Below are 26,435 nucleotides of genomic sequence, written 5' to 3'. Positions count from 1 at the left end.
TCATGTCTCTTAGTCTCTTTTAATTCCTCAGCACTCCTTTGACTTCACAAGCTTCAAGAGTACTGGCCAATTATTTTGTAGAATATTTCTCATTCTGGATTTGTCTGAAATTTCCTCACTTTACGCGTTTTTGTCCAAGATGCCATATCCTTATCAGCACATCATGTCAAGAGGCATCTGATGTTGCTGTCTCTTCACTGGTGACATTAACATTGATCACATAATTAAAGTGATTTCTCCACTTTAAAGTCACTCTCTTTCATAATAAGTATATTATGGGGAAATACTTTGACTACATCAATATCCTGTTTCTCATTATACTTTCTCATCTAACACTTCTCTATTAATTTTAGCATCCAGTGATGGTTATTGCTATTATATGGTATTTGCCAAACAGCAACATTCTATTTCTATTACTCTTCCTACACTGATTAACAGGAATACTATTGTAAGGAAGAGCTTTCTCCTCTACCAGGAGGATTCCCGGATTCTTATTTTATTCTGTGGGTTATTATGTATTACTGTAACCATTTTTATCTCAAAATTTCCACAGACTTGGCCACTGGGAGACCTTTCAAGTTGAATCCTGTGTTCTTTGACACATTCCCATTATTTTCTGTAGCACTTTTTAGAAGGAATCTTAATGATCAACTAATTCATCTTTAAATCATCTCAAAGCATCCCAGCCAAGGAGTCATCCAGTCTGTGCTTGACAAAATCCACCGTTAGAGACTTGCATGTCCAGCACAGAATTTACCTTCTCCAGCCAGTTCTGATGGCCAAGTATAGTAATCAGTCTTAACTTTGCTTTCTCAGCCTTCCCAGCTATGCACAGCATGTAACTGAAGGTTAGAGGCTCAGCTAATCCTGATCAAAACTGTAACCTTATTCATGGAGCTATAATTAAATAACTCATCTAGAACTGTAATCAGATTATCCAAATATAACCTTGGGGTTCCATACTGCCAAAATGGCAGCTCATGCTTTCCCTTCCCCCTTAGTGCCATACCCACACCCAGATACTTAGGAGTGAGCCTCCACCTTGGTTACTGCTGTTCACCTCTATTCAGTCCCATCTGAAGAGTACAGTGGACACCTGCACCTGAAGAGGACATACCTCATCTTCCTGCCTTGTCTTTGTTGGTCTTATTTCTTTCTGCTTCCCTGGTGGCTCAGAGGTTAAAGTGTCTGCCTGCAATGCAGGAGACCTGGGTTCAACTCCTGGGTCGGGAAGATCTTCTGGAGAAGGAAATGGCAACCCACTCCAGTATTCTTGCCTGGTGAATTGCATGGACAGAGGAGCCTGGCAGGCTAAGTCTATGGGGTCTATTTCTTTCTGAGGCTGGAGCCTCATTCCCAGTTTTACCAATATATGTGGTTTCAAGTTCTTGTTCAAGGACCAGTTGTATTAGTAACACCTCCAGAAACTTGTTAAAAAGTATGTATTTCCAGACTCCCGAATTACTGGTCAAATCTTCCAAAGCCTCAAGTTCTTCATCCAGAAGGATGAAGTACTTACTTTATAGAACTGTCAGGAAGATTACATGGAATTATGTATGCATTGTGCTTAGCACTTTGCCTGATCCAATTTAAACAGTAAACAATAACAGTTGCTATTATCATCATTAGCAATACTGTTACAACTGTTATTAGGCAAATATGAAAAAATATATCAGATGCTTTACTTTCTCCTGAATGAGTAAAGTGTAGATGTACAGAGGGGTACCTGTGCCCATCGCCATCATATTTAACGTATAATAGGTAGCAGAACAGGCTATATACTTTGGCTCTGGTGGTCTTGTAAGGTATATGATGGAATAGAACTTAGGGAAGATGATGCCCCTGTATAAAGGGGCAGCTGTTATTGACACGCTTCTAACCTAATCATCCTGCAGAAAAGTCTGAGAGCACAAACAAATGCTTTAACCATCTAGTCTTAGATCTGCCGTTCTCTGGGCTTCCATCTCTTTATGTGTCAATGATGATTTGATATTAGATAATTTCCAGAACTGCTTCTATATCTAAGACTTTATGCTCTATTTACCCGGATGCTACAATCTAGTTAGCATTCCTTATGCAGATGATACTAATTTATCATTTCAGGCTGGACTTCTCTCCTTAGGAAAGTTAGGTTCTTTTGTGCCAAGAGGGCTATCATCACTAAATGAGACTAAACACAGTGAAGAGAGCTGTTTCCACTTCCTGCTGTATTTACAACTTCCCCACAATGGACGGCCAAATATTTGCTATGTTTTCATTGCTTTTTTAACTCACACATCTACTTCCTTGTCAAATATCCTTTTATTAGCACTGGCGTACCTTCTAAAAAAAATCAAACCTTTCTATAACTACTCAGATTATACCCAAAGGCTAGAACTTTACTATCTGCCATCTGTAACAGACCTTAGAAATAGCAAATTACTTCTGCACTCCCATTTCCCTTCCTGCTCACTCCTCTTCCTACTCACATCTGAAATAGGTTTAAATATCTCGTGCTCTTCTCTTACCCTCATTTCCACTGAGCTTCCCTTTGTAGTATTAATATTCATCTTGTAACAACAGCTAAGCTTTATCAAATGATTAGTAGTAGTAGTGTTAATCGCTCAGTCGTGTCTGACTCTTTGTGACCCCATGGACTACAGGTCACCAGGCTCCTCTGTCCAGGAAGTTCTCCAGGCAACAATACTGGAGTGGGTTGCCATTTCCTTCTCCAGGGGATCTCCCAACCTCAATTGAACCTGTGTTTCCTGCATTACAAGCAGATTCTTTACTGTCTGAGCCACCAGGGAAGCCCAGATAAAATGTAAGTGCTATGTAAATAGTTGAAGATGAGTGGCAAATTCAAGTTTTATTTTTTGGTATATTATTACTAGTTGCTATTCTTAATGCTTTACCTACAACATCTCATTAAATTCTCACATAATCCTATAAACTGATGAGATACAAAAGCATCTTGTAGTTATTATTTGCTGCTATCTCTCATCCTGTCCTCTGAGCCATTCTTTCAATGCCCCTTCCAAAGTTATCTACCTGATTGTATCCCAATCAGGATACAGATTGTGACATATTCTCCCACGTTCTTTTGCCAGATTTAAAGAAAACTTAATTTCCACAGCCTTTAGTGTATCCTCCTCCTATTTTCCGTTTCACTTAACATGGGATAATTTTTCTTGTCTTTGCTTTCGCATGTATCAGCAGTTTGATAATATTAACTTCATGGTCAATATCCTTTGTGCTCTATTATTATAATCTGCCTTATGCTATACATTTAAAATTATTTTTCAAATTATCTGCATGCTCACTGTAGAATCCTTAGACAATACCAAAAGCAAAGAAAAGAGAGTAAAATAGAGATTCTACTACTTAAGATAATCACAATCAACATTTTGGCATACATCTCTCACTTTCCCATGTATTTATAAGATTGAGATGATACATAAAATGCTTTTGCTCACAAAGTAAGGTAGAAATATTTTTCTTGCCTTATTTATCAATACAGCTCTGCTGTATATGAACTTCTTGAAAAATATTTATATTGACCATCATTTTCTGCCTATTCTACTTACAATAATTCTGTTTCCAGTGAATAGAGAAAAGCTATTTAACAAGAATGAAATTGTTGTAACTGGGAAGGTCTAAATAGTTGAGGCATGCATCAAAAGTATTGTTTTTAGACTCTAAGATACTTATCATTTAAAGACAGACAAGCACTTGCCTTCATCTCCATCGTCCCCAAATGGGTAGAAGAGAGCCACAGCTAAGTTGATGAACACAGCCAGGTTGAAGGAGATGCTCCCCCAAAGAGAAATATGCCTTGAGAACCAGAACAGGGCAGGATTACCTAGTAAGAAAGAGGCACGGTGGGACAGAACAGAAAATGAATTTTGATTTCAATACCAGAGCCCTACTGAAATAACATCTTTCTAAGTGCATTTTTGCAAACTACTATAAAAGCATATATAAACAAACATTTAATGCAACTTATTTTAGAATATTTATCATCAATACCATAAAGGAGTTTTCCATTTGATTCCTTCTTTTCTTTAGCCAGTTTACACCTAAGCTATTGTAGAAGGGTGAGTAATTCTGCAACTGCTAATTCTGGCCAGAAAAGATGACTCTGGGTTAATTCTCTTTACTATATCCCTAGAGCAGGTTGAGGGAAGGCAGTTTAGCAGTCACCTGGAGCCCCTTTTAATGGAATGGTATACATTGTTGTGTAATTTAGTAATATCAATTAACTGGTCTCACTCCCCTGTCTTAAAGTAAAATAACACCCTTACCCTTTGCACAGATGTATCTCTGGTGAAAGTTTCAAATCACAGTCACAGTTACCTGAAACTCTGAAACTTAATAGCATGGCACAGCACTGCTTACTGGGAACTAGTGATTTATAATATTACCTAAGATTTAAACCTTTATGCTTCCCAAGAAGTTGTTGGGTTTGCAACAGCAAAAGTAAGTGAAAGATACAACAAAAACTACCAATAAGTGGGAGAGGTTTTGCTGAATATTTTCAGAAATGGGATTCTGTATCTGCCACCAGAAATGAATTGATAGATGCATCTACCGAATAAAATTTACATAAGCCAAAACTCAGTTTCTTTCACCTCTCCTAAAAAACTGAACAGACGCGTCATGCATACAAGTTTGTCACACAACATATTCAGGTCTTGTCCACTGTCTAACTTTTAATCGTTTAACATTAGATTTAAAATATTAAGAGTCAATTGAGGAGAAAAGCCATCTCAATTTTCAAATAGAAATTTTAAGCTTTTCAAAGTATGTTCTGTGAATTCCAATCTCAAGTCTGCTGCTCACTTATAAACTAGACTTCCCTTCAGTACATCTTGTTTTCTTTCTCTTGGAATAGAGCACTCCAACAACACTGGAGTAGGCCATGATTAGCTGCGGCATTTAGTTGACTAATGTATCATAAATTGTAAGCATTTGCATTCTCATCGCTCCTGAATTAGGAGTCCTCATTTTAAAAAGCAGAATATTAAGACAAAATTAGAAGATGTTGATACATACATTTGTAACAACAAATCCATCAACTGAATTAGATTCTGTCTAAAACCTCATCATAAGCTACTTCCAAATTTTAAAAGTAAACTGTATATTGGAAATTATTTTAAGGGTTTTTTTTTTTCTTTACAAATGACAAAATATTTACCTCAAAAACACAGACCCCACAAGCACTAGCTCATTATCCAATTTACTTTTTGTCAGGAATAAAATGAATGATTTTCAAATTGAGTTTCTGTTATGTACTATGAATACCTAAGTTTCTCTGAATTCCGTAAGGTTCTTCATAGGAAAGTGCTAAGGGAGAGTAATTGCTTTATTTTTTTTCAAATATCCTGCTAAGAAAGTCTGAAAATGCATGCTACAGTCTTTATTCAAGGATGTTATGTCTCAAGCTCAACCAAATTCATAAACCATAATCACTGACATTCCCAGGATACTAAAATGATGCAACACTGTTGAACAGAAGTATTGAGAACATACGCCTGTTGTCTGGAAAATCTCTCCAATAGTCAGAAAAGACCTAATCAAAAGTTTTACCCCAACGATTTTTATTAAAAACTCATGATATTTTTCATCTGGGAAAGTAAAGTTTATTTTAGAATTGAAAAATTTTCAATCCTTTCACAGTCTGATTAAAAACTTTTTAAAACTTATTGGAGTGTAGTTGATTAACAAGGTTGTGTTGATTTCAGGTCCACAGCAAAGTGATTCAGTTATACATATACACGTATCTATTCTTTTTCAGATTGTTTTCCCATTTTGGTTGTTACATAATATTTCCAAATAGACTTAAACCTGAGAGATATGCAACAGGAACTATAAGACGGTAACTTTTAAGTGTTACATTATAACCTTGCCCGATTTGAATACAAGTGTCACACAATTTTTACTTCCACTTGGCAAGATTCAGATATGTTGAAAAAAGGAATGAGTCTCAGAAAAAACACTCAACAGTCTACCTGATTATAAGATCACAGATACAAGAGGACAGGCATGCCTATGCCAGGATCTCTCCACTCCATTCACTGATTGTTAAGGCCGGTCAAGGCCTATTCATGGACTTCAAACCTGCAGCTGCTCCACAGCTGAAACCCACAGCTGCAAACTTGGATGTCATAATATTTGTAAAACTATAGGATCAGTACTAAAAGATGATCTAATTAGTCAGAACCTTCTATGTTCTTTAAGCCACAGGTGTCTTGGCTCCAACTGTAGACAGAGCTTACATGCTTAAGCTTATAAGTGATTTCAGTAACATCAGACAGCAAGAAATTAAGAGCCAATTGAAACGAACACTGTCATGTATCCCAAAGTACTAGTGTATCTATCATTATGCTCAAAACATTTTCATTATGCTCAGATCATTTCAGTTCATTGTACTTACTCCTGATTTTCTTCTGCCACTTCATCTCATTGTAGAGATCTTCAGTTTGCTGGAAAAAGTCATTCACTTTACTTCCCTGTTCATCCCTCTCCGTGGTGTTGAATACGCGACACTTGGATTCTCGCGTGAGGTATTCACATATGTTGGGGACAGGAAATACTATTTGTTCCATTGTCCTGTCATGTCGAACAATCTGAAAAACATTAATTTGCATTTGTTTTAAGCTTTGGAGAATCTTAGACTACTTTCTGCTTTTAGCATGACTTCAATAATGATACTTTATGAATGCAGCTATGAAAAAATATGCCAACTTGAAATATCTGAAATAGTCCTGTATATTATTCTCTTAAATGAGAGAAATTAATCAGACTAATGTATCATAAGTATTATACTTCACTGTAAATAACAAAAACCAAAATCTCTATTCTTTCTCAATTAACATTAAACTCTTGCCACCCATTTTGATCTTCATGAAGTACATCAGAGAACTGAGAGGGTCTTCACTGGGAAGTGGCTGGCTATTTAACCTTAAGCAGAGCACTTGTTATATTTTCATCCTGCTCTTAGCCTATTCTTCCTAAAAATGGCTACTGGGGAACAAATGACATATTCAACATAATGTTCCCTGTGTTCTACAGAGAAAAATGTTTTATGTCATTAAAATGTTTTCCTGATAATGGCAAACATATTTTTATGTGTAATATTCATTCAAGCATACACTCAGATGTGAATATTTGTTGTTTTTGAACTTCTCTAATTTGGTATTGGTTACAGTTTGTGTTTAGTTGCTGAGTCATATCTGACTCTTTGTGACCCCCTGGACTCTGTCCATGGAGTTCTCAAGCAAGAATTCAGGAGTGGGTTGCCATTTCCTTCTCCAGGGGATCTTCTTAGACCAGGGATGAAACCTGCATCTCCTGCGCTGGCAGGAGCACTAGGCCGCCTGGGAAGCCCTGATCACAGTTTAGCTTTAGACAGAAAAACAAGTTAAATGATTTAATATAGAGTCCCTATGTCACAAGGGTTCGTGCAGACTACCTGTCAAGGTTCATATTTATATACTCTATTTAGCCCTCAAAAATTAATCAGAAATTAGTCTAAGCTAAAAGAGTCATTCTATCTCCCTGTGCTACTGACTGGTATGGTGATGAGCACTTGACCTATTTCTGGAAAATGAGGCATAAGGAGAAATATCCTGGGGCTGGAGGTGTTCTCAAGGGAGATTTTCCCTCTAGAAAAGACAGAAGCCATGTGAGACAAACAAAAGATCAAATATACAACACAACAGCCCTTTTTCATCAGTACCCTCTTTCTCCCTGCTTAGAAAAAAAGCTGATAATGCTACTTGAAATTCTGGCAGCCATTTTGCAACCGTGAGGTGAGACAGCACCCACATAATAAGAAAGACTTAGCTGAGAATATGGAAAAGGTCGGAGTGTTTGAAGACATCACTGCGTCACTGAATCAATTATAGAACTACTGGTACCTCCAGACTTCCCATTATGAGGGAAAATCAAATATTTTTATTGTTTAAAAACTGTTAGCCTGGTATTTGGAGAAGGCAATGGCACCCCACTCCAGTACTCTTGCCTGGAAAATCCCATGGACAGAGGAGCCTGGTGGGCTGCAGTCCATGGGGTCGCAAAGAGTCAGACACGACTGAGCGACTTCACTTTCCCTTTTCACTTTCATGCATTGGAGAAGGAAATGGCAACCCACTCTAGTGTTCTTGCCTGGAGAATCCCAGGGACGGGGAGCCTGGTGGGCTGCCGTCTATGGGGTTGCACAGAGTCGGACACGACTGAAGCGACTTAGCAGCAGCAGCAGCAGCCTGGTATTTTGTTACTTATAATTGAAACTATCCTAAATGATATGTTATATACACAAACCACATACTATCATAAAACAAAGATGAAATCTGTAGCAGTAGATAAAAATTCTTAGAACATAGGTTAAAAAAATCAATCATACAAAATAAAAATTGGAAGTATTTGGTATGGTAAGCAACTACATGGGAAAAAATGGTTTACCGGTTCCAACAGTGCCAAACATTAAAAAAAAAAAAAAACTCCAGATGCATTTAAGAAATAATGTCCTGATGACTATAAGCCAAGCTTTCCAGCCCCTTTGTGACATGTGATGTTTGATCCTGGTCGTTACATTTCACAAGGGACACTGGCAGACTGGAGTGTCTGAAAGAGATGGGGATGTGTTAACAGCAAAAAGCCAAAAAAGGGATACTTTTCAATACACTTATACCACACATGCTTATTCAGGCCTTAGGTGAGGAGTCCTGGGAAATTCAAAATGAAAAAGCATGAACCCCAATCTATAAAGGCTTGCAATTTTGTAATTACGATGGCACCTCAAATGTCTGAACCAAGCTATCATGATGACAGGGTAGCAAACATTCTGAACAGTAGGCAAACATGAAAGTGGGCTGGATTGCATGTGTTATCAAAAAATAACTTTCTAATTATTAGCTATTCCAAATCAGATGTTTCCTCCTGAAGTAGTGAGATGGCTATCACAGGAAGAATTTAAAGCAGAAACAGGATCATTGCAAAGCAATTCATCCTTGGACTGGTGAACAGATTAGGTAACCTGTAAGGTCCTTCCTATTTCCCAGGGTCTTTGAGCCTATAACATATAGACAAACTATTATTTGCAACAATATTCATTATTCTGAGGCTATGCTTCAAAACCAGTGTTCAGTATTGGAAACAAAGGGGTGATTAAGAGCAGCCCCTGCCTCAAGTAGGGGGCCAGTGACTCAGAAGAAGTTAACAGTATTCCAACATGATACCTTAAAAGAACAGAATGATCAAAATGCCTGTGGGAGTATAGTGGGATAAAATAAATGAATGCGGAGGTGATATAAGCTGGTCTTTGAACGAGCATGAGGTTGGTCAACATGAAGAATTTAGATCATCAGTCCAGATTATTCCTTTGAACCCTTAATTTCTATATCCAGCTTCATGCATTCCTCAAGTCACCTCAAATTCAATTTATCCAAGAATCAACAAATGACCTTCCAGAACATTTTAACTGCCAAAGTTAGGATCCTTGTGCATAACACCAATTTCCGTCCATTTGTTCAAAGCAGAAGCCCAGGGGGCATCCTTTTCCCCAGTGTTTCCCTCACCTTACATGCAGAATCCAACATCAAGCATCAAGCCCTGTGTATACGTATATGTGTGTGATATAACATGCTGCTAAGTCACTTCAGTAGGGTCCGACTCTGTGTGACCCCATAGACGGCAGCCCACCAGGCTTCCCCGTCCCTGGGATTCTCCAGGCAAGAACACTGGAGTGGGTTGCCATTTCCTTCTCCAATGCATGAAAGTGAAAAGTGAAAGTGAAGTCGCTCAGTCGTGTCTGACTCTTAGCAACCCCACGGACTGCAGCCTACCAGGCTCCTCCGCCCATGGGATTTTCCAGGCAAGAGTACTGGAATGGGGTGTCATTGCCTTTTCCAGTGATATAACATACAGTGTCTCTATTTCCTCCAATCTGTCATCTTCAATACCACTGTCTCTCTCTTTTCTATCTTCCTATCTCATCTACTTGCTTTCCTGGCTTCATTCCCTTTTCCGGTCCTTTCTCCAAATAGCAATTTGAATAATCTTTGAAAAGAATCATTCCCTTTCCTATGTTCTTTCTCTCTCCCTTCATTCAATTCTACCTGGAATTCCATGCCCAAATTTTAGTAGAAACAAATCTCTACTCAATCCTTTAATATATATTTTATGACAACCTTCTTTGTGAAATCTACCCTGAAATACCCCAGGCATAGTTAACTACTGTATGCTCTAAATATCCTTGGCCTTTGTTTATACAATTACTACACAGAATGATATTCTCTATGTGTAGGTAACTGGTAGAGAGTAAAGGCTCAGTAAACATTTACAGAATGTATGTATTCACAGCTAAATCTCTCCTCACCACTGAGAACCCACAGAAGTCCAACTCCAACCGCAGTCCCCAGTTCTCACAGAGAGGTATTAATTCAATCCCTACCTCTGGCCCACCTGCTATTCCATCTATTCCTGATATTCTCTTCTAATTACTAACCTTGTTCTTTGGCCTCTGGGACCTTCCATAGAACCTTGGTGGTTTGATGATCTATTTGTATCAATTTCTCTGGCTTCCTAACTTTGCCAGCTTCTCAGCCCCTAAGCACCTGAGATAGTGAGCAATGTTCTTGCTGTGGGTGCAAAAACCCCAGCTCGTGGGCTGCACTAGGTCAAGTCTCCCACCAAAGCTATTAATGTTCATAAATGTGAGCAATGTAACACAAGGTAATAATGATCCTTACTGCAAAGGTTTGGCAACAGTAAACAAGAAGGTACAGAGATTATGTACCCTGAGAGTTAACAGCAGTAATGCCATTGTGCACTCTGCTAAAAACTAAAAAATATCTGCTGAAATGGATGAATGCATGAATGTAAATTACCTTGACAGGCGTCAACTATTCTACTCACTTCTGCCTGATCATCTCTGCCAACCAGTGTCAAAATGATACCATAGCTAGGAAATGACAGCCAGATGGGTCTCACAACACATAATGATTAAGGCCATGTTGATCCACACCTCTTGAACTGCCACCAGCCCTTAAATAAGGGCTCATTTATGGGGGTGGGGCTCAACTGCTGCAGACTGAAATGGAAACTGTTAAACCATTTCAAGTCCATGCTATCAATATGAAAACTTTACTAGTGCCTTCCATTTTCCCCACCCTTCCGTACACTTTCTTACACAGAGAGCTCTTCTTTAATAAGCCTTCCACAGTTTTTTTAAAAGATAAAATTTCTTGAATGATAGAATCTATTATAATAATCCTGTCTCTAAAATATCTTCCAGAACCAAAAGAAAACAAAAACAACTTTATTAATTACAAAGGAGAATTTGCATATAGTTCTGGTCAAAAAAGAAAGACAATTTTGAAAGATGTGCACATTGATTTCTTATAGACCACCCCTCACATCTCCTCTTTTGGTATATATGTTGACACTTTGACAGTTTACATCACCCAATTCTACGTCATTGTTCTAGGAAACAATTATGAAAATGGTCTGAAAGAGAAAATAAACATATCTTTTCACGGTTGGACCCATTGATGGTTACCTCGATCTGTGCAGTATGGTTGGCATAATACTTCAAGGCTTCATCGCCATCATCTGGATCGGATCCTGGTTTGAGCATCTGCTGTAAAAGTTTGTTGTGGCGGGCCAACTAAAGGGAAAAGTGAGAAAAATGTTTTAGTTCTTTTTTCCCTCCTTTACTGAGGACAGGCTTTGAAAGTACTTTATCCACTTTAATACAGAGCTTCACAGTTCTGGGACTAATGGCAATTAATTCCATTTCAGGAAAGCATGTCTATCTGAAAGGTATAAACAATGACATCACTATAGCAATCTTGCATTGTTATTTGGTGATATAGGTTCTTAGCAAGGGCTTCCCATGTGGCACAGTGGTAAAGAATCCACCTGCAAATGCAGGAGACACAGGTTTCATCCCTGGGTGGGAAAACCTCCTGGAGTAGGAAATGACAACCCACTCCAGTGTTCTTGCCTGGAAAATTCCATGGACAGAGGAGCCTGGTGGGCTATAATCCATGGGGCTGCAAGGAGTCAGACACAACTGAGAATGCATGCATGTGTGCATGTTTTTAGCAGATGACCATGTCTTGCCCAGAGTAGGTATTCAGTTACTATTGTTGATTAAATATATATCTTCAATAAATGTACAATTGTGCCAAGAAGAAAAGCCCACAATGATATATAATTGATATTCCTTATAATAAATTTAGACTACATGTACACATAAAATAACTTGATGAATACTGTGATAGTTCAATGGGTAGTGGTACCAATATAAATGGCAGCTTCTTATATGCACATAAATAGGTATTTATATTTCCTATAGCATCTAATCAAAGCTCTACAATTAGCAGTTTGTACTAAAATCCTATGCTTCTGCATAGTCAGATGTCAAAATTGCTGTTTTATGAGTACAGAGCTCAGTTTTATTAAAATTGAAACCGAACATTTAGAACACAAAAATTTCATTACAAATTATCTTAAATGGTTGTCAACAGAACTAATGTTTTTCTCTCATTTGAATGTCTATGGCATTTGTTAGCCAGTTCTCTCACTTTGTAGATAACTAATACACACTGCCTTCAGATAGCTCTTTTATGGTTGTCTTGAACAATCTCTAAAAACCTCATAATGTCTTTAACCTTTCAGATTTTCTATTAAGCCCTAAGTTGCCTGAGGGCTTCTGGTAACAAAAACTCTGACATAAAATTATTTTATTCCTAGCACCATTCCTATCTCTTACTCTGTGCCAGACACTATCCTAAACATTTAGGTACATGAATGCAAGTGAACCTAGTAAGAAATCCTGGGGTAAGCACTATTATCCCCATTTTACAGACAGGAAAACTGAGGTACTGAATATTTAAGGAACTTGTCTATGAGAACATAGCTTTCGAGCTAATGATAGATCCAGTATTGAACTCAAGCAGGATGGTTCCAGAATCAATACTCTCATCAACATGAAAGAGCAATAGATAAGTGTTTGTATTATTCATTAAATGCTATTATAAATTATGGGTATGAAGAATAGTAATAAATTTTAAACAATAATCCTGAATCTATGAAACTAAATAAATATCATCCTTGTTAGTGATAATAAGGTAAGTTATACATTCATTCCATTGATGCTGCTCCTCATTTTTATTAAACTATTATTTTAGAATTGGCTTTCAGGGACATTTATAAATCACTCAAGAAATCCATTCCTGTTTTATATTTATATTTAATTTTTGACTGAAATGTGAATTATACAGATTTTATTACAAACCATAGTCATAAAACTTGTTGTGACTTGCAGGTGTTTCTAAAACTCTGAGTTTCAAAAGATAAAATTATGGTAATCATTTAGGCACATTAGCATATGTTCTAGGAAATGGCCAGTTCTTGAAGGCATGAACCGGCATGATTTGTTTATCGATTGGATATGAGGTATGCGAGAAAGAGAGAAGTTAAGGATGACTCCAAAATTATTGACCTGAGCAAGTGAAAGTCTAGAAATGCCCTTTACTAAGGAAAAATGCAGGAGGAGCATAATTTAGGGGGTCAGTATCTGGACTTTGGTTTTGGACACAGAAAGCTTCAGATATCATTCAAAAGGAAAGACTGAGCAGGCTCTTGATGTTTGTCAGGAATTCTAGGCAGGGGTTGGGGATGGAGCTATATGGTAGGCGTTTTATATGGCTGATATTTAAAACTATGACCCTTAAAGAGACCAGCTGCCATAAGCTTAGCCAGAGAAAGGAGACCTAAGGAACTCTGATAGAGGTTAGAAAGATGAGAGGCACCAACAAAGGAGACTGGGAAAGTTGGGCCAGTGAAGTAGGAACAAAGCCAGTGAAGTCAGGTCTCCTGGCAGCCAAAGGAAGAAAGAACTTCAAAAACAGAGGGCATGATCATCTGCATCACATCAGATGAGGACGGGGGAATTGGTCACTGGGGTTACCAACTTGGAAGTCGTGGTAACCTACAGAGTGGCAGTTCAGGCAGTAGTGCACACCGATGTCTAGTCGTCGTGAGTTTAGATGAGAATGAGAGGAGAGGAAGTACAAACGACGAGTGTAGGCAGATCTTGAAGACTGCAGCTGTTAGGGGAGCCAAGAAATAGGGTGGTAGCTAGAGAAAGGGAATTACCATGAGAGTTGCCATTAATGAGACTGTGGTTTTGCTGGGTTAACAACATGCGCAAAAAAAAAAAAAGAGAGAGAGAGACAGAGAGAGGTGGAATTTAAGAGTCTGTGCAATGAATGTATATAGGATCATGGAATCTCAGCTGAATAAGGAAGGAAATGAAGCCAGGAGGAATGATGAAAAAGTGACAGGATGAACAAATTGTAGCTTCCAATGTGGTTTTTAAAATGTGTTGGGAGTTTGGTGTGAGGTAGGATCTCACCAGAGTGAGATCCTTGAATGGAGCTGACTGACAGAGAGCAGGGAGCAGGGATCAGCCAGGACCAGGTCTCAGGAGTGTCTGCCATCTAATCTCTATCTCCTACCTCTCGCACCTCCACACCACCCTGGTCCCAGGCTCCATCTCCTCTCGCCTGGAATTCTACAACAGCCCCGTAACTGTCTCCTGGCTCCACCTTTGTCTTCTAGATAACACCTTAATCCAAGGCCAGAGTCCTTTTGATCAGATCATGCCTCTTTCCTGTCCCAAATCCTCTGATGGCTGTGGTCTCATCTAGAGTCAGAGCCCAGTCCTCACTGAGGCCACGAAGGACGACAGAACGTGGCCCTGCTCCCTCTGTGGACTCCTCTCTGCCACCCTCCCCACAGCGCCAGCCACGCTGGGCTCCGGTCTGTCCCTTCAGCCTGAGAAGTGTGTTCCCATCGCAGGGTTTTGGCAGGTGTGGTTCCCTTTGCCTAGATGCTCTTCCTCTGGATTCCGACATGGCTTGCTCCCTCACCTACATCAGGACTCCTTTCAAATACTATCTTATCAATAACTATGCTTTCAGAGAACGATTTATTCACCTCCCTCAACACATCTAACCCCATTTTCTGCTTTGTTTTTCTCCATAGCACATACTATGACGTACCATATTTTATCACTGATCTATTAGCTATCTCCCCGCAAAGAATGTAAGCACATGCTCTCAGAGGAAATGGTTTTTCATCTGTTTTGTTCATGGCTGTAGTTTCAAGGCTTAGAACAGTGTCTGGTACATAGTATATGCTCAGTACATACATTTTAAAAATCAACTGAATGTCAGTCTTTAAATCTTAAATTATGGATAGCTTCCCAAGGTGAGACATTAACATGAATGATTTGTTTTCAATTTATTAAAATGCTTCACTTTTTTTTCTTCTCTGGTCTTTCTATTTTTAAATTGCCATAGAGTTAATTTACAATGTTATGTTACTTTCAAGTGTACAGGAAAGTGATTCAATTATGTGTATACATATAAATGTATATTCTTTTATAGAGTCTTTTCCATTATAGGTTATTACAAGATACTGAGTTATTTTGACCTGTGCTATGCAGTAAGTTCTTATTTTTTTTTTTAATCCATTTTATATATAGTACTGTGCAGCTCTTAATTCCCAATTCCTCATTTGTCTTTCCCCCCAACCCTTGCTATCCCCTTTGATAACCATAAATTTATTTTCTCTGTCTGAAAGTCTATTTCTTTTTTGTAAATAAGCTCATTTGTAAAAGAAATAAAAAGCTTTTACGTCTTTATAGTCACTTTATAGTGTCAAAACTGCTACAATTATTTTAAGAAACCACTAATGCTATTTTATATGATATAATCAATAGTACAAATCTATACAAATAATTTTTATTTCATCCAGAAATAAACAGAAACGTGGTAGGGCCGCTCTCTCCTTCAGTCTTAATGAAATGCTTTGTTTCATTTGTCTTGTTTGGTTGCAGATAAGGGGCACCCTAAAAGGCACATTAGAGGCTTCCCTGATGGTCTAGTGGTTAAGACACCAGCGCTTCCAATGCAGGGAGCCTAGGTTTGATCCCTGGTCAGGGAACCAGATGTTGCATGTTGCAACTAAGAGTTTGCAAGCTGCAGCTAAAGATCCTGCATGCCTTAGTGCAGACTGAAAATCCCACGTGCTGCAACTAGGACCCAGCGCAGTCAAATAAATAAGAACATTAAAAAGACACTTTAAGAAAATGCTTAGGCCTCCTTTCACATGTTCAAACATTTATTTTATCTTCATTCATGATATGTAAGTAATCTATATAACTCCTGGAAATTTTGAAATATATATATATATATATTTAAAAGACTGATTTAGTTACATTTATGGCTGAGCTGGGTCTTTGTTGCCGCATGGGCTTTTCTCTAGTTGTAGCCAGCAGGTGCTACTCTAGTTGCAGTGCGCGGGCTTCTCACTGCAGTGGTTTCTCTTGTGGAGCACGGGCTCTAGGGCGCTTGGGCTTTGGCGTTCAGGGCCGCAGCATGTGGGCTCAGTAGCTGTGGCCTAACGGCTTAGTTGCTCCATGGGCTTAGCTGCTCCATGGCATGTGGGATCCTCTTTGACTAGGGAATGAACCTGTGTCTCTAGCATTGGCAGGCAGATTCTTTAACACTGAGCCTACCAGGGAAGCCCTGAAATATAGAATTCTTTAAAATAAAAACAAATTAGAAGTAATTGCCATTGTTTAAAACCTGGACATCTTTTACATTCTTTATAACTGATGGCCTTTCCTGACTAAAGTCACCTAGTTTCTTCTTCACTATTCTGTGTTCAGATATTGCCCTTTACATTTCTAGAGAGTATAATTTTCCATATTGCCTCTTAGTAACTATTATTTTTCTTCAATGGGCTGCGAACAACCTTGAGAAAAAGTGCTTGGGCTTATTCACTTCTACATTCTCAGAGCCAAAAGCAGAACTTGGTACACCAAATAGACAAAAATAAATATCTGTTGTATAAATAAAGAAATGGGTTAATAAGTGACAGTCATTATGCATTTAAATGAGCAAAGACACGTATAAGTTTCAGTAAATTGTCTCAGTTTTCTCCTCAATAAATGAGAAAGGCCGAAGACAAAGAAATATGATTAGATATCAGATGACAGAATTCCCAGCATTGGTAGAAATAAAATATTTTAATATTTTTTCTTATCTCATAGCTGTTCACATACTTCTATTTCTTCTGCTAGATTGTAAACTATTTGAAGAAGAAGGAACTGGGTACTCAAAAACTGTTGAACTGAATCCTTTATGAAGCAAGGATAGCATTCCTATCACATAGGCAAAATACAAAAAAGCAGACTCTCTCAGTGATTCTGAAATGTGTGAAAATGTGTCAGTTTAGAGCTCTCTTGGTCCAAATTTATAGTTTACTAAAAGCACAGTACAAATTCTCAGAGACCAATGAACACACACCTAATTTTTTAAAATAAAGATTTAGTCCCCTATTTATGCAATTCTATCAAAAATATTCTGCAGAATGGCCACACTGACAACCAGAGACATCAGGGTTTCCTCAGAAATGGGCTCTTACTCCAGCCACATCTTGTCCACTCTACCAGCCATGTACCTTTTCCTATGATGCAAATAAAGAAAAATGACCCCAGCATCCGAAGATGCAATGGCATCATTTAGTATAATGTGCTCTGGAAACCAAAGGTGCAAACACTCACTAAGTTTCTGGACAAGTATGGTATGTCTGTCAAGAGTCATCACAGTAAGAAATATAATTTAAATCCTAATGAAAAACTGAAAACAGCTAATTTAAATAATCAAGGACAGCCGTCTTACAATATCCAACTTGACTTGACAGAGACCCTCACCACAGCACTCAAAATCATATGATGTCACGACACACCACAGTCTGGAAAACCAGCCAACAATCAATAGTAGTAATCATGAGAAGCTGAACATGGGCAACAACACTGAATGCTAAAAGGGATAACGTCATAGGTGGGAAACCTCTGAGAACAGAAAAACTTGTAATCCACAGCAATAAATGTGAGACAAAATAGTAGCAATTGTTTTATATATGATATGGACATGGGATTTACACTTGTCATATCTGCTTAGTAAGTGATGGCCAAATAATTTTACCAATAAACAACTCCTATTAGCTCATTAACACAAACAGAAAAATTAGTCCTGAGATAATCTGTTGTCTATAACAATAATAAAGCTTTAAAACAAATTGCAATGCAATCATGGGGAGATATATTAGTGAGGAAAGGATCAAAAGCTTTGGTGGATAGTTACCCGTATAAAAGGACTTCCCAGTGGCTCACAGTAAAGAATTTGTCTGCAGTGCAGGAGACCTGAGTTTGATCCCTGGGTCGGGAAGATACCCTGGAGGAGGGCATGGCAACCCACTCCTGTACTGTTGCCTAGAGAATCCCATGGATAGAGAGAGAGGCCTGGCAGGCTGCGGTCCATAGTGTTGCAGAGAGTTGGACATGACTGCAGCAACTAAGCAGCAGCAGCAGCCTTATAAAAAAATCAGATCCCTCATAGCAAAAGACTTCCAAGAAGAGCTAGGGTTCTTTCACTATATGTGGAAAAGAAAAAATGAAAGTCATGTACCTTATTATTAATTATGGCATTTGTAATTTAGTTAAATACATATGCAACACTGAATGGAATTTAAAATATGTATATGTATGTACACATACTTTAAATACAAACCTTATACATAAACCTACAGTAGGGTCTTTGACTAACACTGGGCAGTTTTAAAGTCCAAGATTGGGAAATAAAGATGATGGACCTGGGCTTTTCACTTTTAGCAGCAACTCTTGGGGAAACAGTGAAACAGTGTCAGACTTTATTTTTGGGGGTTCCAAAATCACTGCAGATGGTGATTGCAGCCATGAAATTAAAAGACGCTTACTCCTTGGAAGGAAAGTTATGACCAACCTAGATAGTATATTGAAAAGCAGAGATATTACTTTGCTAACAAAGGTCCGTCTAGTCAAGGCTATGGTTTTTCCTGTGGTCATGTATGGATGTGAGAGTTGGACTGTGAAGAAAGCTGAGGGCAGAAGAATTGATGCTTTTGAACTGTGGTGTTGGAGAAGACTCTTAAGAGTCCCTTGGACTGCAAGGAGATCCAACCAGTCCATTCTGAAGATCAGCCCTGGGTGTTCACCAGAAGGACTGATGCTGAAGCTGAAACTCCAATACTTTGGCCACCTCATGCGAAGAGTTGACTCATTGGAAAAGACCCTGATGCTGGGAGGGATTGGGGGCAGGAAGAGAAGGGGATGACAGAAGGTGAGATGGTTGGATGGCATCACCGACTCGATGGACATGAGTTTGAGTGAACTCCGGGAGTTGGTGATGGACAGGGAGGCCTGGCGTGCTGTGATTCATAGAGTCGCAGAGTTGGACATGACTGATCGACTGAACTGACCTGAACTTGTTAAACCATTTCACATTTGCATTTTTATCATTAGGATTTTAGTGTTCATTTTAGTTTGGAGCCAAGTAAGGATGAGGTAAAAAAAAAAAAAAACATCAAGCAATTGCATTTGAATGTTATTCAACAATAATTATTCTTTGGCACCTCTCATCTGTGAACTTTTTCATGTAGTCTCCATTTTTATTAATTGGTAAAACTGACACAGCTATCCAAAAATCACAAAGTGAGCTGAAGCCTGAAGTCAGAATAATTACCTTATCTGCTCAGGTTTGGTACACTGCTTTTATACCAAATACTCTTCTTATTTGAGCTAGAAATCAGCAGAAGATGGTATAAACTAAAGTTTTACCTATTGTAACATGCTTAAAATATACAAGGCCTATATTTTCAAATTATCTGTTTTTCTCTGATTTTGTGATTCTACTATATGCAAAGCACAGAACTAGTGTGGGATTACAGAGATAAGTGAGATACTTTATTCTTTTAAACAACTTACTTTTTAGTTGGAGGAATTAAAATGATTACAGGAATGTAATTCAAAGAGGGAACACAAGGGCAGAAATACAAGGAGTCACATTTGGGTGGTGATCCTAGGAAAGGAATCACACATGAAATGCATCTGATAAAGGTTTTTAAAGAATAGAGAAAATGAAGAAGGGGATGGAGAGGATGGCACAAAGAAGTTATTCTGTGTAGAGAGGGATCCACATGAACAAAGTCACAAAGAATGGGTAGCAGGAGACAAGACTAGAATTTGGAGCCAGACTAAATGCCCACATGAGGAGTGTGAATAGAGAATATGGCTGTGCTGCTGCTCCTGCTGCTGCTAAGTCGCTTCAGTCGTGTCCGACTCTGTGCGACCCCACAGACGGCAGCCCACCGTGCTCCTCCGTCCCTGGGATTCTCCAGGCAAGAATACTGGAGTGGGTTGCCATTTCCCTCTCCAATGCATGAAAGTGAAAAGTGAAAGTGAAGTCAGTCAGTCGTGTCCGACTCTTAGCGACCCCATGGACTGCAGCCTACCAGGCTCCTCCGTCCATGGGATTTTCCAGGCAAGAGTACTGGAGCGGGGTGCCATTGCCTTCTCCAGAATATGGCTGTAGATTGAATTATATCCACCAAAATGATACATTCAAGTTCTAACCCCCGGGACCTGTGAAATTGACCTATTTGGAAATACAGCAAGTTCTGTTCAATTTCCAGAGCATGTCCAATTGTTCATAAGCCCAACAAAGTTAGCCTAGGTACCCAACTAACACAATCAGCTATATAGTGCAATACTATAGTAGGTTTATAATATTTTTCACACAAATAATACATAAAAAACAAATACACAAAAATAAAGAAAACATTTCAAATTTCACAGTACAGTACAGTAGTATCAGCTACATCACTGATGCTTTTATGCTTGCTCCTGGACATCTCAGGCTTGAAATAAAGACACTGCACTACTGTGCTACAGTACCATACAGTAAAGTACACACATCCCCTACACACACTTGTAGGGGATACATGCACTTGACAATGTACGCCAGACACATGAATCATTAAGAATTTACGTGACTGGACATGCGAATGCATATTTGCATCTTTGAAAGTTCACAACTTGAAGGTCTGTATGTAGTGGACTTACTGTAAGATCTTTGCAGACATAATGATATTAAGATAAGTCATACCAGATATTGGTGGGCCCTAATCCACTGACTAGTGGCCTTATAAGAAGAAGGAAATTTGGACAAAAACACACACACGCACACACACACACACACACACACACAGAATGCCATCTGATGATACGAGAGATGGGAGTGAGACAAGCCAAGGAATACCAAGGACTGCCAAGAACCACCAGAAACTAATAACAGCAGGAGGGCAGGATCTTTCGCTAGAACCCAGAGAAAGAGCCTGGCCCTGCCAGCACTTTGATTTAGGACCTCCAGCCCCCGAAACTGTGAGATAGTAAAAACCTGCTGTTTTAAGCCATCAAGTTTGTGGTAACTTATTACTACAGCCTGAGGAAGCTGTCTTAGTCTGTTCAGGCTACTATAACAAAAATATCATAGACTGGTGGCTTACAAACAGAAACTGATTTCTTACATTCCTGGCTGCTGGGAAGTCTAAGGACAAGGACCAGCAGGTTCAATGTCTAAGGAGAGCTCACTTTCTCATAGTCAGATGTCTTCTCATTATAACTCTACTGGTAGACAGGGCAAAAGATCTCTCTCAGGCCTCTTTTCTATATAAGGGCACTAATCCCATTCATAAGGGCTCCACCATCATGACCTAATTACCTCCCAAAGGTCCTGCCTCCTAATACCATCACATTAGGCATTGAAAGTAGTTGCTCAGTTGATTCTTTGCAATCCTATGGACTGTAGCCTGCCAGGCACCTCTCCATGAGCTTTCCCAGACATGAATCCTGGAGTGGGTTGCTATGCCTTCCTCCAGGGGATCTTCCTGAGCCAGGGATAGAACCTGCATCTCCCGCATTGCAGGCAGATTCTTTATGATCTGAGCCACCAGGGAAGTCCCCACATTAGGCATTAGGATTCAACATAAGAAGCTGGGGGGAAGGTACATAAATACACACTAAAAGAAGAGAGACAAACTAGACTTTAGAAAGCAAGACAAAGGGCGCATCTGGGGACTGGGCATGGGGTCATCAGAAACTTTATCATTATTTTTCTTATACCATTTAAGCTTGGAAGCAATTATAACAAAATTTTTAGCAACAGATATTAGGCTGGTACAAACAATTGCAGTTTAGGACCATGAATTTTAAATCATTATAACTAAGTTCAAACACATCTTTATCAATCAAAATAGGAACCGTTACAATCAACACTTTTTTGCCAAGGAGAAATAAGTTTCACACTCATTCAATCTATAGAAGAAGCTAACACAAATACAAACCATAAAGGAATTTTTCTCTTAATGTGGCAAGATAAATTGAGATCCTTATCTATTCTTTTTGCTTCTATTAGAAAAGGAGTCAGGAGATTAGAGGGAAGCCGTTTGGGATTGGTGTCATCTGCCCAGATCCACTCCCAGGACTGTGAGGTCCTTTATAAAGAAAGTAGACCAAAGAAGAAATAACTCTTCTTCCAGCATATGGATGCCAGAATTATTATTATTAGAATAGGGTCAAAGCCATGACAAGAAGAAGAAAAGGTTTTCTCACATGAGGTAGTTCAGCAGTGTGGTCTTGGCAAGAGAACAATCACGTCACCATGGCAGGAGTTGTTTGTACTAAGATACGTCAAAGGAGAACTGGCTTTAGGCCCTCCAGGTAGACAGGAGAACACCCCTCCCACCTCAGGCAGTACAGCCCAGGCCACAGGAAATCCCCATTAATATTCGGCTCATGTTTGAGGTTAAGGAGTGAAGGGCTCCTTTCACAAGGAGAACATGATGGCTTTTTTCGCAAAGGAAGGAGGTGACAACATTAGAGACTGGGGGAGAAGTCAGGTAAGAATGAGACAAAGCGGGAAGAGTACTAGAGAGGGACCATGGGAAGCAGAGGGAAGTATGGATTCACCACCAAATAGTATAATGGGATCGATCAGCTGGGAAAAGTAACAAATCTCAGTCTTTCTTAAAAAGTTAATTCACAAGTCCCTTTTTCTCCTTCTCAGGTTTCCTGTTACTCAGTCAAACACAGTTGTCCATATTACCTTGAGCAGTATTTGGACTGTAACCAGAATGAAAGAGGAAAAAGGCAATATTTGTTTTTCTGGATTTCCAAATAGGCTCCTAAGAATCCAAAGAGAAAGCCCTTAAGAAAGTGTAATCAAGAGGAAAGCTGGCAATGAACAGGGGAGAGAATAGATTGGGCGTTCATTCAGAGAAATACAGTTTGGCACCCTGGGAAAGAGATGGGGCAAATTTCTTAGTACCTTGCCAGGCAGCTGTGAAGGATTCGTGGACCACCAGCCCAAAGGATCCCAGACCTAGGAAAGCATGAGGTCTCAAACTGTTTTCTCTCATCATGGCACATGTACACATCCAAAAGGAAGTAAAGCTGGTCCTTTCCCTTCAGTGCAGGACTGAGGGAGGGACCCTGCAAAGCCAGTATTACTCTGTTACAGCATTGTTATCTAAGGTATTAAAGAAACATAGCTTTTACTTATCTAATATCTAAAATAAATCCTTTATATTTCTTAGAGATCAGTTTATTATTTCCATCTTACAATGGTAGCCAATCTAAAGATAATGGGAAATAACAAGAAATTTGCCAAAATTTTTAAAACTCCTAATTTCCAAATGATCTAGACTCCTATTCATGAGGGTCTTTCTAAAATGATAGTAAAACCAATAAAAGACCTTTAGTGATCATAATAAATATTTGACAGCTAAACCCTTGAAGCAAGGCAAAAAGGAGAGGGAGGAAAAGGGCAAGAGACAATGCACTTTAAAACGACTGAAGGTAATAAGTTGTCTTTGTACTAGAGTTTTGCCATAAAGCATTACAAATTGTTGTGATGAAGAATCTAGCTTTCCTGCTGACTGCTAATACTTACGCTAATACAAAGATTCTCAGAATATGGCCCACAACCGGTGACATTAGCATTACCCGAGAACTTGTTAGAAAGGCAAATTCTAGGGCCCCACTTCACCTTCAGAATCAGAAACCCTGCAGTTGGGGTCCAGCAACCTGGTTTAACCAGCCCTCCAGGTGATTTCAATGCTGCTAAGAGTTGAGAATCCTTGTCCTTAATACATTTTTATCACCAGGACCAACTTATATTCTTGATGGGAAATCCCCTTTTGTAATCTAAAATTAAACTTATAAGAAGCAATTCTGTTTTTAAAGGAGGTGACTCAGTGGATAAATAATCCAACTGCAATGCAGGAGATACAGGTTTGATCCCTGGGTCAGGAAGATCTCATGGAAGAGGGCATGACAACCCACTCCAGTATTCTTGCCAGGAGAATCCGTTGGGCAGAGAAGCCTGGAGGGATACAGTCCATAGGGTCACAAAGAGTCAGACAAGACTGAAGTGACTGAGCACACATGAGAAAAGTGTAAACATTTAAAAACTCTTAAAAACAGTAGCAACTGAATCCATTTTTCAAAAAAAAAAAAAAATCTGAAATTGGGATCAGACATATAAAAAGTATTCCATTTAATTAAAAAAAATTGGTCACCTATCACTCACAGATTCCAATTTCTGAGTTCACTTTGCTCTTTTAAAAAGATTTCTGTACTCACTATTTACAACAGCCAGGGCAGCATGGAAGCAACCTCAATGTCTATTGACAGAGGAATGGATTAAGAAGATCTGGTACATATATACAATAGAATATTACTCAGCCATAAAACAGAATGACACAATGCCATTTGTAGCAACATGGACCTAGAGACTGTCATACTGAGTGAAGTAAGTCAGACACAAACACAAGTATCGTATGATATCACTTCTATGTGCAATCTAAAAAAATGTTATCAATGAACTTATTTACAACATAGAAAAAGAGTTACGGGTGTAGAAAACAGAATAGAGTTACCAGGGGTGAAAGAAGGCAGGAATAAATAGGGAGAATGGGATTGACACATATACACTACTATATATAAAACAGATAACTGATAAGAACCTACTGTATAGCATGGTGAGCTCTGCTCAGTACTCTGTAATGACCAATATGGGAAAAGAATCTAAAAAAGAGTAGCTATATGTATATATAAAACTGATTCACTTCTCCGTACACCAGAAAGTAACACAACATTGTAAATTAACTATACTCCAATAAAAATAAAATAAATAAAAGATTTCTGTACCAAAATCCCATCCAAGTAAAAAATGTTTATTAGAAGGTTTACATAATTATATAAGCATAGTAGTTTATAAAATTAGTTTATAGATGTATTTTCATGAATAGATGAACAAAATTACCTTCTAAAAGCTAGATTTTTCCCTAGAATTGCTTGTCATATTTATTCTTTAGTTTCATTTATTCAATTAAAACAGGTCACACTTTCTCATATTTAATACTGTAGAAGTTATGTATGTTAGTATTTTATTAAAATTTTATAATTTTGAAGGAAAATATCGGTCATTTTGCATTTTTCATGGAAAATTTTAAAAAGTACAATATAATGCTGAACTGCTCCTGATATTAATATAAGAATATTTTCTGAGTGACTAAAACTACTGTCCATGAAAACAAATTGTATGTAAGTAGATTATATTCTCTGAAATCAGCATTTCACAAAAATATTCTATATTAATTATTGTTGGCAGTGTTCTACTCAAAACAAATAAAATATTTTCATGGCTAGAAGTACACAAAAAAATTAATTCTACTTGTTTAGTGGAGTTGTTCAAAATACAGATTAACATTAGTAAGTGATCACCAGGAAACACCCAAATGATATACCCTAGGAGTTTTTCTTTTGCTTTGTAGAATTGATGAAAGACAGACATTGCTTCAGACTCTATTTCTTTTTGCTGTAAATAAAGACAAGTCTTGGAAATTTCCAGGTTTTACTATTCCTATAGGGCTTCTCTGGTAGCTCAGTTGGTAAAGAACCTGCCTGCAGTGCAAGAGACCCGGGTTCGATCCCTGGGTCAGGAAGATCCCCTGAAGAAGGAAATATCAATCCACTTCAGTTATTCTTGCTTGGAGAATCCCATGGACAGAGGAGTCTGGCGGGCTATAGTCCATAGGATCGCAAGAGTTGGACACAACTTAGTGACTTCACCACCAGAACCACCACCATTCCCATAAAGGAAGTAATGCATTTCTTCAGACCCAGAGATAAGAGGATAATAATACTTTAGTAGCTTCTTCAAGCATCTAGAAATAAATTAGCTGGAAATTTACAATCATGTCCCCTCCCTAATGATCTTTCAAATGTAGTTTGGGAAACACTAGCAGAACAAAAGGATCTTTCTCCACAGTAATTAAAATAATGAAACATGACTGTGAATTATCAATTATCATTTATCTGATGTTAGTGTATCTCCCCCACCTACAGTAAGGTCCTGGGAGGACAGGAATTTTATTTTGTTCATGATTGTGTCCCATGTATCAACAGAGTCCAGCATACAAAGACTCCTTAA

General features: G+C 38.5%; 1 protein-coding gene across 3 annotated transcripts in view; it reads right to left on the bottom strand.

Moving 5' to 3' along the window:
• ITPR2 (inositol 1,4,5-trisphosphate receptor type 2) overlaps positions 1-26,435 on the bottom strand; it is a 586,442-nt gene that overhangs the window by 116,143 nt on the left and 443,864 nt on the right. For all 3 annotated transcript variants that reach the window (XM_086401652.1, XM_086401653.1, XM_086401654.1), the window contains 3 exons: positions 11,543-11,650; positions 6,416-6,608; positions 3,716-3,841 (listed from right to left, as the gene is read on the bottom strand). In XM_086401652.1, coding sequence (XP_086257778.1) covers positions 3,716-3,841; positions 6,416-6,608; positions 11,543-11,650 — 427 coding nt within the window. The remainder of the gene's footprint in view (positions 1-3,715; positions 3,842-6,415; positions 6,609-11,542; positions 11,651-26,435) is intronic.

Source organism: Bos grunniens, chromosome 5 (assembly GCF_055505025.1).
Source record: "Bos grunniens cultivar Pamir isolate PY7600 chromosome 5, Bosgru_T2T1.0, whole genome shotgun sequence".
NCBI lineage: Eukaryota > Metazoa > Chordata > Mammalia > Artiodactyla > Bovidae > Bos > Bos grunniens.
This window is presented reverse-complemented; position numbering and strand designations above follow the sequence as displayed.